General features: G+C 49.1%; 1 protein-coding gene across 1 annotated transcript; it reads left to right on the forward strand.

Moving 5' to 3' along the window:
* Positions 1-10503: 10503 nt before the first annotated feature.
* Positions 10504-11118, forward strand: LOC119433634 (uncharacterized). Its single transcript, XM_037700891.1, has one exon. It carries the CDS (start codon positions 10504-10506, stop codon positions 11116-11118), a length of 615 nt encoding a protein of 204 aa, XP_037556819.1.
* The last annotated feature ends 1783 nt before the right edge of the window (positions 11119-12901 follow it).

Raw genomic sequence — 12901 nt, forward strand, 5'->3', positions numbered from 1 at the left:
AGTGCCCCCTCGCGTGTGTTTCTGAGGCCCTACCCTTCTCGCGTGCAGTCTTCGTTAGCGTGGGAGCACTCCTCGCCACGTGCTTTCAGTCGCAAAATTGTATTTCCGCGTGGGCTTCGATGAACGCCATGCCGCGGAAGAAAATGCAAGTAATATTAATTCAAATAATTATTGATGTCGAAATTTTTGTCAGTTATTCCTGAGTAATTGAATATGCTCTGAAAACAATATCATTGTGATATATACATTTTTTTTGTTTGCAGTCGGTCAAACAGCGGTGCCCTATATGTAGGACGCTGGGCAGTTCGGGGGTTGTTGTTGTGTCACTGTGGAACGCGCGATCCGTCGCGCGCGTATCGTTGAAGTGACGTAATAAAAGACATATGGACGTATAGTAGAAAACTTTTTTTTTTCAACTTGCAGTCAGGAGATTCCCTACAGTTCATTTTACCGCAGAAGAAATCCGCAAACGCTCAACGACATTGTAAACCGCATTGACGCTGGCGAAGATGTACTGTCGACTGTGGCCATTCTTCCGCCTGAAAATCACGCGGCAGCAGTGACAGAGAAAGAAAGCGGTGATGAAGAAGGCACCGTTGTATGCTCCATTACGAGACTGCTTCAGCATTGATGAAAGCATGTGCGAGTACTTCGGAAAGCATGGATGCAAGCAGTTTATGAAAGAGAAGCCAATCCGGTTTGGCTCTAAATTGTGGCGCGTTTGCACTCCATTGGGCTATTTGCTTTCTGTTGAGCCCTACGAAGGGAGGTAATGTGGATGATAAAAACAAGCTTGGTCTAGTTGGATCTGTTGTTACAGAAATGATGTCCAGGATGAAAGGAAATCTTGATTACCTTTTTCATGTGTTCTTTGACAACTTCTTTTCAAGTCCCAAACTTGTTAGAATGCTTTCGTCAATGGGTGTCAAGTGCACAGGCACCGTGCGCGATAACCAAATAGAAAACTGTCCCATCCTCACACACAAAGAAATGAAAAGTAAGACTCGAGGCTTCTACTATTACAGAGTCGACGCCGAATATCTGAAATTGTCGTATGTCGCTGGAAGGACAATAGCACAGTGACCATCGTCTCAAATGCTCACGGGGTCGAATCAACGCTAACGGTAAAAAGATATTCAAGAGAGAACAGGTCCAAAGTCACGGTGGAGCAGCCAATCTTGATTTCTAGGTACAATGGCAACATGGCAGGAGTTGATAGACTGGACCAAAATATTGCCAAGTACCGCACAGCCATTAGAGGAAAGAAGTGGTATTCTTCACTCCTGACGTATCTTGTTGATGCATGTGTGAATAATGCATTCAAGTTATACAGAATGGGAACGCAAAAAACAGAGGTCCTCACATTTCGAAGGACAATATCGATGTCATACATGAAGAGTTATGGCTCCATTGCGTGGAAAATGCATGCAATATTTACTGGAAGCCCAAAGCCGATTTGACCGCATTGACCACACAGTGATACCTCAAGACAAGCAAACAAGGTGTGCTCATTGCCATGGGAAGACCACCACACGTTGTGAAAGAAGCGACATCGGAGTCCATGTCAAATGCTTCAAATTGTATCATTCAAATTAGTAGCATATGTGCCTAGTGTGCCTAGTGCATATGTGCCTAGTGCAAATTAACAGTTCGAAAAAAAATTTTTATGAAAGGTTGATTCTACTTTCTGAGGTCCCAGAAGCAATTATTACGGGAAAATAAATCACTTTCCTTAATTTCCCCAAGTTCGGGCATATATGGGTTAAGACGCCATGCTCACTATGACATTTTTAGGGTTACTAAAGACAAATACTAAGTCGACGTGGACTGCTTAAATACCATTCCAGAAACCTCGCAACGCTTGTTTAGTGCAAAGATAATATTTAGTTAACGAGAAAATTGCATCTGATGGGTCTGAATAGATTTATGGCAATTCACATCTGCCACGCCAACGGGGCAGTCATTACGTTGCGTACGCCATCACCGTCCTTTGCAGCCGTCGGTGAGCGAAATGGCGCCCGACAGACGGCGGTAGGATGCGCTGCTGCAGGGCTTTACCGCTGCAGATACTTTCGGTCAAGTGGCGGGGATCGTTCGCGCATCCCGCGACATCGCCTGGAGTGAGTGAGTGAGTGAAAGAACATTACTGGAGGTCCGGCGAGGACGCGAACTCGTCGCACACCTGGCTAGTCCCACCTCAGAACCGGCAGGTCTATCACACCTACCCGGTCGCGGGCACGCCGGACAGCCAGGATTTGTTTGTCTAGGGAAGAAGACGACGAGGTTGGCCCATGCGAACACGCCTCACATGGGCTCCTGCTGTTTACCTCAATATGTGCTGAATTACTTGCCATATCGACGTGACACCGACATCATTCAGCGCCGCAAGTGAAGAGACATCTCTTGAGACCACCCTCAGGCCAGTCAACCAAGTCTTACGGACTTTACCGATGTTTTCGTTTCGACGTGCACGGCTTGGGCTTGCTTGGCACAAAGCATGGACACGGACACACAGCCCCAGCAACACGTGCGCATGTACACGTCGGGAAACTACCCGTAACGTCACAATCCTCCGAAGAGCCGAAAGATGATTCATGGATCACAGTAAATAGTAGGAAGTCAAAAGAGAAGCCGAGGAAAGCGCCAGAAAATAAATCCATGTCAACTACGAAACAGGAGACGCAAAATGCCCAACCGACAGCCGCACTGGTGCACAGACGACTTCCTCCGCTACCGAACCATGATTACAAGGTGATTTTCCGCCCTCGAGAAACTCTTATGTTTGCTAGGTGGCAGACGGATAAAATCGCCAAAAGCATCAAAAGGGCAAGTAACCAGCCAATCGGAACGTGCACGCAAACCATGATCGTAAGGATAGAGCCACAACAAAACATCGCCATCTCGAGCGCACCCGACCGAGATTGCGCGATCAAGCTAATCGGAATCAACTCACTACAACTTGGGGAGAAATAATACGCAGTCACTGCATGCGCAGCAACGCCTGACAACTCGGGCAAAGGTGCAGAGATGCAATTACCCTACGACGCAATTAGGCTTACGGCACGGGACCGAGGCTTAAGACGCAGTTAGCGAAAAACAACTCGGCCATCCTGGCGCAGTTAATTTGAGTTATGAATCGTGCTGGGACATGTTTCCGACGCTTCCTAGGGGATTATTGTAACTTAATTTGGTTTTTGAGGCACACTGACCGCACAGGGCGCCGTGTCGCAGTTAGAGAGAACTAACTCTGCCGTGGTGCGTAGTCTAGTGCATCTTGCTAGGAGAAGTTCGTGCCGTTTTCTGTGACGCCAGACATTACTGAAAAGTAATTTCGTTACTTTCTAGGATACTTTTGAGGCACGCTGGCCGCACAGCGCGCTGTGACGCAGTTAGCGATAAGCATCTCGGCCGTGGTGCTAAAGTTAGTTTGGCGTGTAATGATTCTTAGAGGGACAAGTTTGTGACGTTTTTGTGGCCCCGCAACAACATACACCTTCTTTCGGTACTCACACCTGTCGAAAACGCGATGGGCTATTGCCAAGAGTGATAACATGGGAGTGTGTTGCTGGCGCCGGCAGAACGCGCGAAAGATAACGCCGAGGAACATATCAGAAACTTGTAATTCGAAAATTGCGTCTTCTAAAGGACTGAAAACAGGCTTTTCACCCACGCATTTGTCTTGAGTGCCTGTTGCGTCCGTCTCAGTGTATGTAGCGTACCGTGGCGTCGCCCGAGGGCAAGTTTTGGAAACGCAAAGTCGCCCGTGTATTTGTGCGGCTAAAGTGCAGGAAATAATGCCCGGGAATGGGGGAATGCTTGGAAATCAGATGGTTTCTTTTTTTATGTTATTGTTTGGGATGAGTCGCGTATTTTCTACGCCATGTATGTAAAAGCGAATTGCTTTTATTTGTAATGCCGCCCATTCACCGCTTTCGCACGTTTCGCCTCTACACGCAGTATTCCTATATCTAAATTCCAAATGACACATGCTAGTAACATGCTGTTTCATGCTTGTAAATGTAACATGCTTGTAATTTACTTTTTTCAGCTGATGCCGTCCGGTGGAGCTTCATTCAGCCAATACTGCTTACCTGGGGTCACAACGTTGGATTAATCCACGAAAAGCGCGGAAGGAGCTTTTATATAGAGCAAAATAAATATTTCCTAATTCAAGTAGTCTTGCGTCTACTTTGTGAAATTGCAGGTGGCACAGATTCGATGGGACTTGATACGATCGTTCGCAATCATTTTTACCAAATAACCGATTCCGCATGAAGACCGTGCGCGGTCGGGCAAAAAAAGAAAATAATAAGATAAAGCGCAGCCGGCGTGCTAGCTAGCGTTCAAAATGCGCGCGCCCAAAACCGAAACCGGAAGTGATCTATGTCGACCGCTTGGCGCGCTGCTGTCAATTCGGCCGCTGGACTCTATTGGAGTGTCCCGTCTTTTTGAATTTCTTTCTCTATGGCCGGGTCTTCTGCTGGGTACGACTTCCGTGCCATCTATTAGCGGTGCGAGAAAGCCACGAGGTGCCCCTCTTGCTATTAGCGCTATCGCGGCTTCGACGGGCAGAATTATGTGAAGCGTGAGCTGGCGCGTGCCACATCGGTCGCTTTTTGTCGAGTCACGAGCGCGGTTGCATATCGCCGCTCGCGAACGCCACAAGTCTATTTTTTTTTTCGGCACTGCGCCTTTTTGTGGCCAATGTTTGTTTTTATTTCTTTTCACGAACGCGACGTTCTCCCACTGAAGAGCGTGGCAGAAAAGAGCCGGGCAAGTTGAAAATGAACTTTTTATTTCCGTTATATCAACTGAGTTTTGCCTGTCGAAGCTGACACAGTGCCAATCGCAAGAGTGGGCCCTCGCGGCTGGCCTCGGAAATCGCTGGCGCGCAAGGAAGAAGCGCGGAAACATGCACGCTTGCAGCCACGGAGGGACGCGCATGCGCGCAAGCGTCGGTCTTGACAGCCGGGGTAAGCCGCCAATAGGCGAGGAGGACCGTTTCGCCACGCGCTCGTGCGACCCGCAATATTTTGTGGCCGAGTGTACATGTGTCAATATGTACAAAAGAAAGTTGTTACTGAACACAAATTTCTAAAGCAAGGATTATGTATTCTTGCATAACGTTGTACGTTATCAACGTTACTTATTATCACCCGCTGTCAAAAGCAGGAATACTGCACCACTGTCACTGACCTGCAAGGCCTTCATTGCACAGATTGCGAAACACAGTGGTTTCGGTCTACAAAGGCTCGTTAGGATGATTCCGCCGAAGACGGCGAAATTTCCCGCAGATATTACTTAGTTCGTGGCCATTGCCATGGCGCAGTACATTGCGCGCAACGTTGCATGCCGCATTCATCTCCCGCGCTTGAGTTCTTCAGTCCCACCTGGTCATAGCAACATCCGCGAGAGCACGGTCCAGGTAAAAAAGCGGAACAAAATACAGAGACTAACGCAAACCTGTCCACACGACGTCTTTGCCACTGTACGAAACCTACGGCGCAACACGTGTGAGCGCACACACCAAAACAAAGCCACCATTGTGCCATGACTACATAGCCGCTACAGCGCAAAAAATCGTGAAAAAAAAGAAAAAAAAAACTGTGGCTCCAATCCTCGCTGTGAAGGTGGTTGGAGAGCGAAGCTGTAAACGACACCCACAACGATTACCCTTGTGACGTCACTTGAATTAACATACGTGGCTCTACAAAGAGTGAAACCAGAGAGAAGTGAAATATACTTAACCACACCCTTTATTACTTCACAGCGACATTATATTCACCTTGTTCTTCTAGCGTCTTTACTTTCCGTGGTCTATCCATGGTAGCATGGAATGAACTGAATGAGTTGCTAGACCGTGGTGACGTCACTACGTGATTTCTATGCTGTTGGTTACTTTACCACACGGAGTAGCTTACGCAACTGTAATCTTGACCGCGAAACACACGCGGGAGAAGGAACGTGCTTCGCATTATTCAAACGTCATTAGCATACATTATGCGGTTTGCACTTCACATGATGGTTTTGAAAGACGTCAACCCCTTTCGAAGCAGTTGCAAACCTAATCTTTACCGGAACGCGTCGGAGGGTTTTCCTATTGTTCACACGCGCCTTATCATCCAACATGTAGTTTTGATGCTTGTTTTGTGGTTTTTATTTTGAAAACGAGTGCTGAGCTGTATCCTGTGAAACCATCTTTTTTTTTTCTTTCACTCCCTCAGAAATTTGGCCATTATGAACGCCTTTGTTTTTATTAGTTATTACAGTTAGCACGAGTTAAGTCGCAGGCTGGGTTTGAGCGGCGAAATAAATTTTATGCGTAAGTGTCAAATGACCCATTGAGAGAAATGCAGCTCAAATAACCTGAAACCTAGGGAGGCGCGAAGCATACAGTGAGGCATCGCTAATGGGCTCATACTGCCTTAAGCAATGGCTCATAAACTCGTAAATGCGGCCTCCCTTTTACGACGACAGAATAGAAGTGAAATTCTACGCTGGAATGATGAGCGGCCACGCAGCCAGCTGTGGAAGACGACGAACGCGGGAGCGGTCAGCACGCGGTCGGCACGAGCGCGTGCCGAGCGTGAGCACGCGCCGCTTGTTTACCGTGACGTTTTTAAATGCGATGCATTTCTTGGCGAACATTTGCTAATTTGACAGTATCTATCTATCTATGTATCTATCTATCTATCTATCTATCTATCTATCTATCTATATATCTAGCCGTCTACGTCTTTATGCTCCCATCGTTGTTTCGTTAACTTGGTATGTAACCGCCTGCCGTACGTATCTGCGGTCCAGTCCACTGCGTCACAACTTTTTTCAGGTTCTTCGCCATCTTGAAGCTTATTACCGAATAATCAGCGCCGGTGTCGACTAAGGCATTCAGCTCGCATCCGTCTATTATCAACCACAAATCTAATGTAATCGTTTCGTTCCTGCATCTGTTTACTGGAATTACCTCGTCATCGCACTGGAACCGTGTCGGAGGATCTTCGAAACTCTGGTTATCAGCATCCTCACCTCCACAGGTCGCTTGCTTCAGTTTTCCTGGTGTGGGCTTGGTGAACGACGCCTATAGGCAATCTTGGAGACGCGCGTGGGCGAGGCGATTGGTAGCGCATGGGCGATGATGACTGTAATTGATGTTGGCGAGGAGTAATGGGGCTTTGGCGCGTGGACAAGTATTCTTCAATCTCCGCTGGCCGGTCTCTCGTTTCTGGGGCATGGTGCACTTAAGGGAAAACCTCTTAATCCAGCTTGACGGTACGGGCAGAACCTATACAGGTGACCCGCTTCTCCGCAGTTAAAACACAGAGGTCTGCGCCCGTGGTCACGCCAGACGTCACTTTTCCGCGGCCTTTGTTTCACAAAACGAGGTGCACTATACGTGCTGGAGGTGAATAGGCAGCCGGTGGTTTCAGTAGACGAGGTGCACTGCGTACTGTCGGCGGGTAGGGAACGGTCTTGGCAACTGCTCCACTACTGGGTACAGCGGGTTGCCTGACTACGTCACGCTACGTCGGGGTGCGCCAGCATTGGCTGCTGGCTCACGCTCTGGATTCCTTATGACCTGCGTCAATTCGTCCAGGACAATGTAGATGGTATATAGTGCAGTTGGAGTCTGAGGTGTCTGCAACTTGTTGAGCTCTTCCCTGATCACTGACCGGATGAGCTCCCGCAGGGCTTCAAGGTCGTGGGCAGGTGCACAGGTGCAGAGAAGACATGGGCAGGTGCACAGCTTACCTCCCGGTTGTATTGCCGAGCCGGCTGTTCCAGCGTCTTTTCGATGGTCGTTGCTTCGGTTCGAAACTCTGCGACCGTGCGCGGTGGGTTGCGGAACAGCAACCGCGAAGAGTTCTTGCTTTACCCCATGCATGAGATGGCGCAGCTTCTTATCTTCACTCATAGTGGGATAAGCACGCTTGTGTGCTTCCAGTGTTTTCCTGTATCCTACTGACCAGAACGAAGTGGAACAGTTAATTTTGTCATTAAAGGATAACTGTGCATGCGGCCCTGATGACGTCAAGCCGAAGCCATTAAAAGCTATAAGTCACATTGTCGCTGTACCGCTGACGCACATTTATAATTTAATACTAACTTCAGGCGTGTTTCCCGATCAAATGAGACTTGCTAGAGTGTCTGCGATTTTTAAAGGTGGGTCGTTTGACGAACTCAACAACTACAGACCGATATCTGTCCTTTCTGTATTTGCAAAAATTGCTGAACACATTATAAATAAGAGGATTACAGGTTTTTTAACGAGAAACAGTATTATCGCAAAAGAGCAGTATGGATTCTGCAAAAACAAGTCTACAGAGACCGCTTTACTTAGCATCAAAGAATACATTCTTGACAACATTGAAAATAAAATATATACACTTGGGATATTTCTGGATTTCAGAAAGGCATTTGACAGCATACAGCACGACCGGCTTTTGCGGAAAATTCCCTATTATGGTATTCGTGGTACCTCGTTGCAACTGATACAAAGTTATCTAGCATTCAGAAAGCAATACACTACAGTAAATAATATACAGTCCTCAAGTTGAATTCATTAAAATGGTGTCCCCAGGATCCATCTGGACCTGTCCGTTCTTGCTGTTCATTAATGATATAGTAAATATTGAGGGATATAAGAAAATGATATTGTATGCTGATGACACAAACGTATTTTTCTCAGGTCCAAACGTATGTGAACTGTATAAAGAAGCTAACGTGTGGATGAACAAGTTAAATATATGGTTAAATGCAAACAAACTCCAGTTAAACATAGCTAAAACAAAGTACCTGCTTTTCAAACCTAAAGGAGTAACAAACATTCCATACAGACCAATCTACTTCCAAGGTAGCGAGATTCAGCAATCAACAACAATAAAATTCTTAGGAGTGCATTTCCACGAACATCTCTCTTGGTCCCCCCAAATTGACATGATAAAAAAAGATCTTTCCAGGATAATCGGCATTTTAAATAGAGTAAGGTATTACGTACCATCGAATGTTAAGCTTCAAATTTACTACGCTCTAGTTCATTCCCGCCTAACATACTGTTCCTTGGTGTGGCTAACAACGACTGACACAAACCTTAATTCCCTCCTAATTCTTCAAAAGCGTGCAATACGTGCAATTTCAAACATTTCACTTCGCGAAAGCACACGACCATATTTCAAAACCTATAAAGTATTGCCTATCAAGCAGTTATACAGACACAAGCTATGTTTGGAGATACTACGTCAGTATCGGTTAAATTCATCACTTTTATTGGATACATATCATGTTAAGCAAACCCCGTACGACCTACGCCAGAGCTTAATATACAAACCTCGATCACGCACCAACTACGGAGACCAACGATTAACTTATCAAATACCAGACATGCTTAATCAATACCCAACCATACTACATTTACTGGAGTGTGGAACTTCATCTAAAGCATTTAAAAGAATAACAAGAGAACTACTAGCTGAAGAATACGAACGTTCTCACGATGCCTAAAACACTTGACGTACCTTAACACTTTGACATGTTGTTCCTTATAGCTGTGCAATAGTGCTAATAGTGCCTTTCACAATTTTGTTTAGTACTGCGATTTCTCTCATGCGGACACCGATTACTTGTATGTACAATCAACTCGCTTTTCTGTTTTGACCTGTACAGCATAAACATGCATTTATTGTGTTTTTTTTTTCTCTTTTTCCCACTGCATCATGTCGCTGCTTTGCTGCCAGGGTGGCACGGCCAAGTCAGGCATTTCCTCAGCCTTTAGCCGTGTCTCCCAAGGCAATTTTGTACCGAATTTGCCTTTAATAAACCCACAGAAAGAAAGAAAGAAAGTTAACCTCGACGCGCTGGCGGCAGCCCAAAGAGAAGAAGAGCTAAAAAGCCTCCTAGCAACAAAAACGGCCCTCAAACTACAGTAGATGCAGATTCCGGGATCAGGCGACCAGATTTGCTGTGACACCTCCACGGGCAACCCACGCCCCTTCGTGCCTGCCAATCTACGTCGCCGCATTTTTCTTTCTGTTCACTAGCTATCGCATCGTGGAATAAAGCTACGCAAAAGTTGCTCACAGCAAGGTTCATCTGGCCAGGTATCAACCGAGACGTGCGTTGCTGGGCAAGAGAATGCATACCATGTCAGCGTGCCAAAATTCATCGACATACTGTGACCCCGTTGGCAAAGTTCGCACCTCCAGACGCGCGTTTCGACCGCGTCCACCTCGACTTGTCGGACCTCTGCCGCCTTGCCAAGAGCATGCCTATTTACTGACATGCATTGATAGATTCACGCGCTGGGCGGAGGCCATACCTATAGCGGATATCACCGCTGACACGGTTGCCCGCGCCTTTTTGCACCACTGGGTTTCTCGTTTCGGTGCACCATCCATAATAACAACCGACCGTGGAAGGCAGTTCGAATCATCACTTTTCGCCAGCATTACCCGTTTCATTGGTGCTTCTCGCATCAGAACAACCGCCTACCACCCGATTAGCAACGGCATGGTGGAGCGTTTCCACCGCCAGCTCAAGTCTGCGCTCGCTGCAACAGAAGAGCGCAACTGGATGGAGGCACTACCACTCATTCTCTTGGGAATACGGACAGCTGTCAAGACAGACATCGGCTGCAGCACGGCCGAACTGGTCTACGGAACGACACTACGCCTTCCAGGAGAATTCTTCACGGGCAGTCCACAAGACGGCTGTACAGCTACCGCAGCCTACGCACTCAGACTACGAGACATAATGGAAAACCTTCGAGCTACGCCACCGCGACGGGCAGCACCGCGCGCCGTGTACGTACCATCAGAACTCGGTTCGTGCACACACGTGTTCGTGCGCCATGACGCAGTTCATCGGCCACTCCAACCACCGTATAACGGGCCATTCAGAGTGCTACGTCGAGGTAACAAGCAGTTCACTATCGACGTGCGCGGTCGTCACGAAGTGGTATCGCTCGATCGGCTGAAGCCAGCGCACATTGAAGATGCAGACACCGTTTCACATGCAACGCCACCTGTGACACCACCCTATAAGGCTCTACTCGTTCAAACGCGCCAAGTCACAAGGACACGCCGTGGACGAGCCTCCAGGGCGCCCCGTCGTATGGACTTGTGAACAATTTAAATCGTCCTATGAACGTTCGTTAACTGGCTAGGAGGGGAAGTGATGTGGCGGCCTCACGGTCGCACAGCAGCAGCCAGACACCCTTTCCCATCTTTGACTCGGTGAAATCGTATCGCGTTGTTTGCGGGAAAGAGAAGTGGTGCGAGGGTGCGCAACCGAGCCGTAGAGGCTGTACGATTAGAAATGCCCCTCAGTCGGGCCGTGACGGAGGGCGACTTCACAGGACTGAGGCTGCGGCGACACCTGGCGACCCACCACCCAGACAAACGGGTGGCACTGGGATGCCCTCCACGTCCACTCCCCCAGCGAGGCCTGGCTCGCAGGGAGACCTCGCTCCTTCTCCGGCTCCGCATCGGCTGCAGCTGGACGGCAGCACGCAGCCACCGACTGGGACGAGCGACGTCCCCGACCTGCAGTTCCTGCGGGGAGCCGGAGACCATAGAACATCTCCTGCTGGCCTGCCCGGCGTACCTCCAGCAGCGGGGCCCACTCCTGCAGGAGTTGCGCCGCCTGGGCCTCCCCTCTGGCAAGGAGGAAGATCTACTCTTCCCCGGCCGACACCACCTCTCTGCACTTCGAGGCGTCGTGGAGTACCTTGACTCGTCAGGGCTCTCCGCACGCCTCTAAGGACATTTCTGCAAGCGGGAAGGCCTCGCGGCCTCCCACCCCATCCCGGGCCTAACAGGCCCGGCACAACACCCCTGCAGACTCTGCAGCACTCTACGGCCTACCACCTCGGCCGATACGTGCCGCCTCAGCCTGCCGGTTTGCTACGCCCAGCCATGGTGACTCCACTCTATCCCTTCTTTCGCTCCCACTTACCCCTCCCCGTTGGCGCTGAGCCGTGCTCCCTCAAGGGCTGCAGAAGATAGCGTCAACCTTTCCCTTTCCTCAAGAACCACTTACTACTACTGTACGATTAGAAAAGTTGTCGCAGTTTCACCTGAAAGGCCAAGCATCAATTGCGATAGCAAATTTGTAGAGAGCTATACGGAGAAATGATATTAGCTTTATCAGGTTATAGATTTGGACATGCAGCAGCACCGGCAACACGCAGAACGGTTGTCGACGCCGTCGGCGTTTTGCCCGCGCTCGCTCAAAATGCGTGCAGCATTGGTGACTGTTGCCGGAGCCTCTGATATAAATAGGCACTTGGTGCCGCAGCTAAACGTCGCCTCTCTTCCCTCCCCCTCCCCCCCCCCCCCCCGCGGCCTCTCGCGCGTCGGAAGAAGGCGCGTTTGCTCTACATATATGGTGATTGTAAAGGAGGAAAGAGACGCCTACTTCTGCAGCCCTTAAGGGAGCACGGCGCAGAACGCGCGTTTGTTCTCCGCCGTGCGTTCACTCCCCGTGAAAGCGCGCGCCCCTCGCGCCCTTTCGCTCGCACATACTGCGTTCGGCGCGCGGCGACGATTTCATCTCCATTGACGTCATACGGAACCTCACGACGACGGCGACGGCGACGACGACGCCGACGGCAGAAATCTGCTTTTGAGTGTCCATATAATTGCTATCGCAATAAAATAAAAGTTAGTTGTTGCTTGTTCTTCAGGGACGCAGTACTCGCTTCTTTCTGCTGATTTCCAGCCACGCTCGCGTCCCACACAACAGACACTTCAAGCAGATTTCTGCCGTCGGCGTCGCCGTCGCCGGGAGGTTCCGTATAAAGTCAAAGGGCGATAAAAGCGTCGCCGCGAGTGCAGCGCGGGATGGAGGGGGGGGGGGGCGGCTTTTACTCTGCCAACAAATGCGTTCATGTACTTTGCGCTTTGCC

The sequence above is a fragment of the Dermacentor silvarum genome, chromosome 11 (genome assembly GCF_013339745.2).
Source record: "Dermacentor silvarum isolate Dsil-2018 chromosome 11, BIME_Dsil_1.4, whole genome shotgun sequence".
NCBI classification, from domain to species: Eukaryota; Metazoa; Arthropoda; class Arachnida; order Ixodida; family Ixodidae; genus Dermacentor; species Dermacentor silvarum.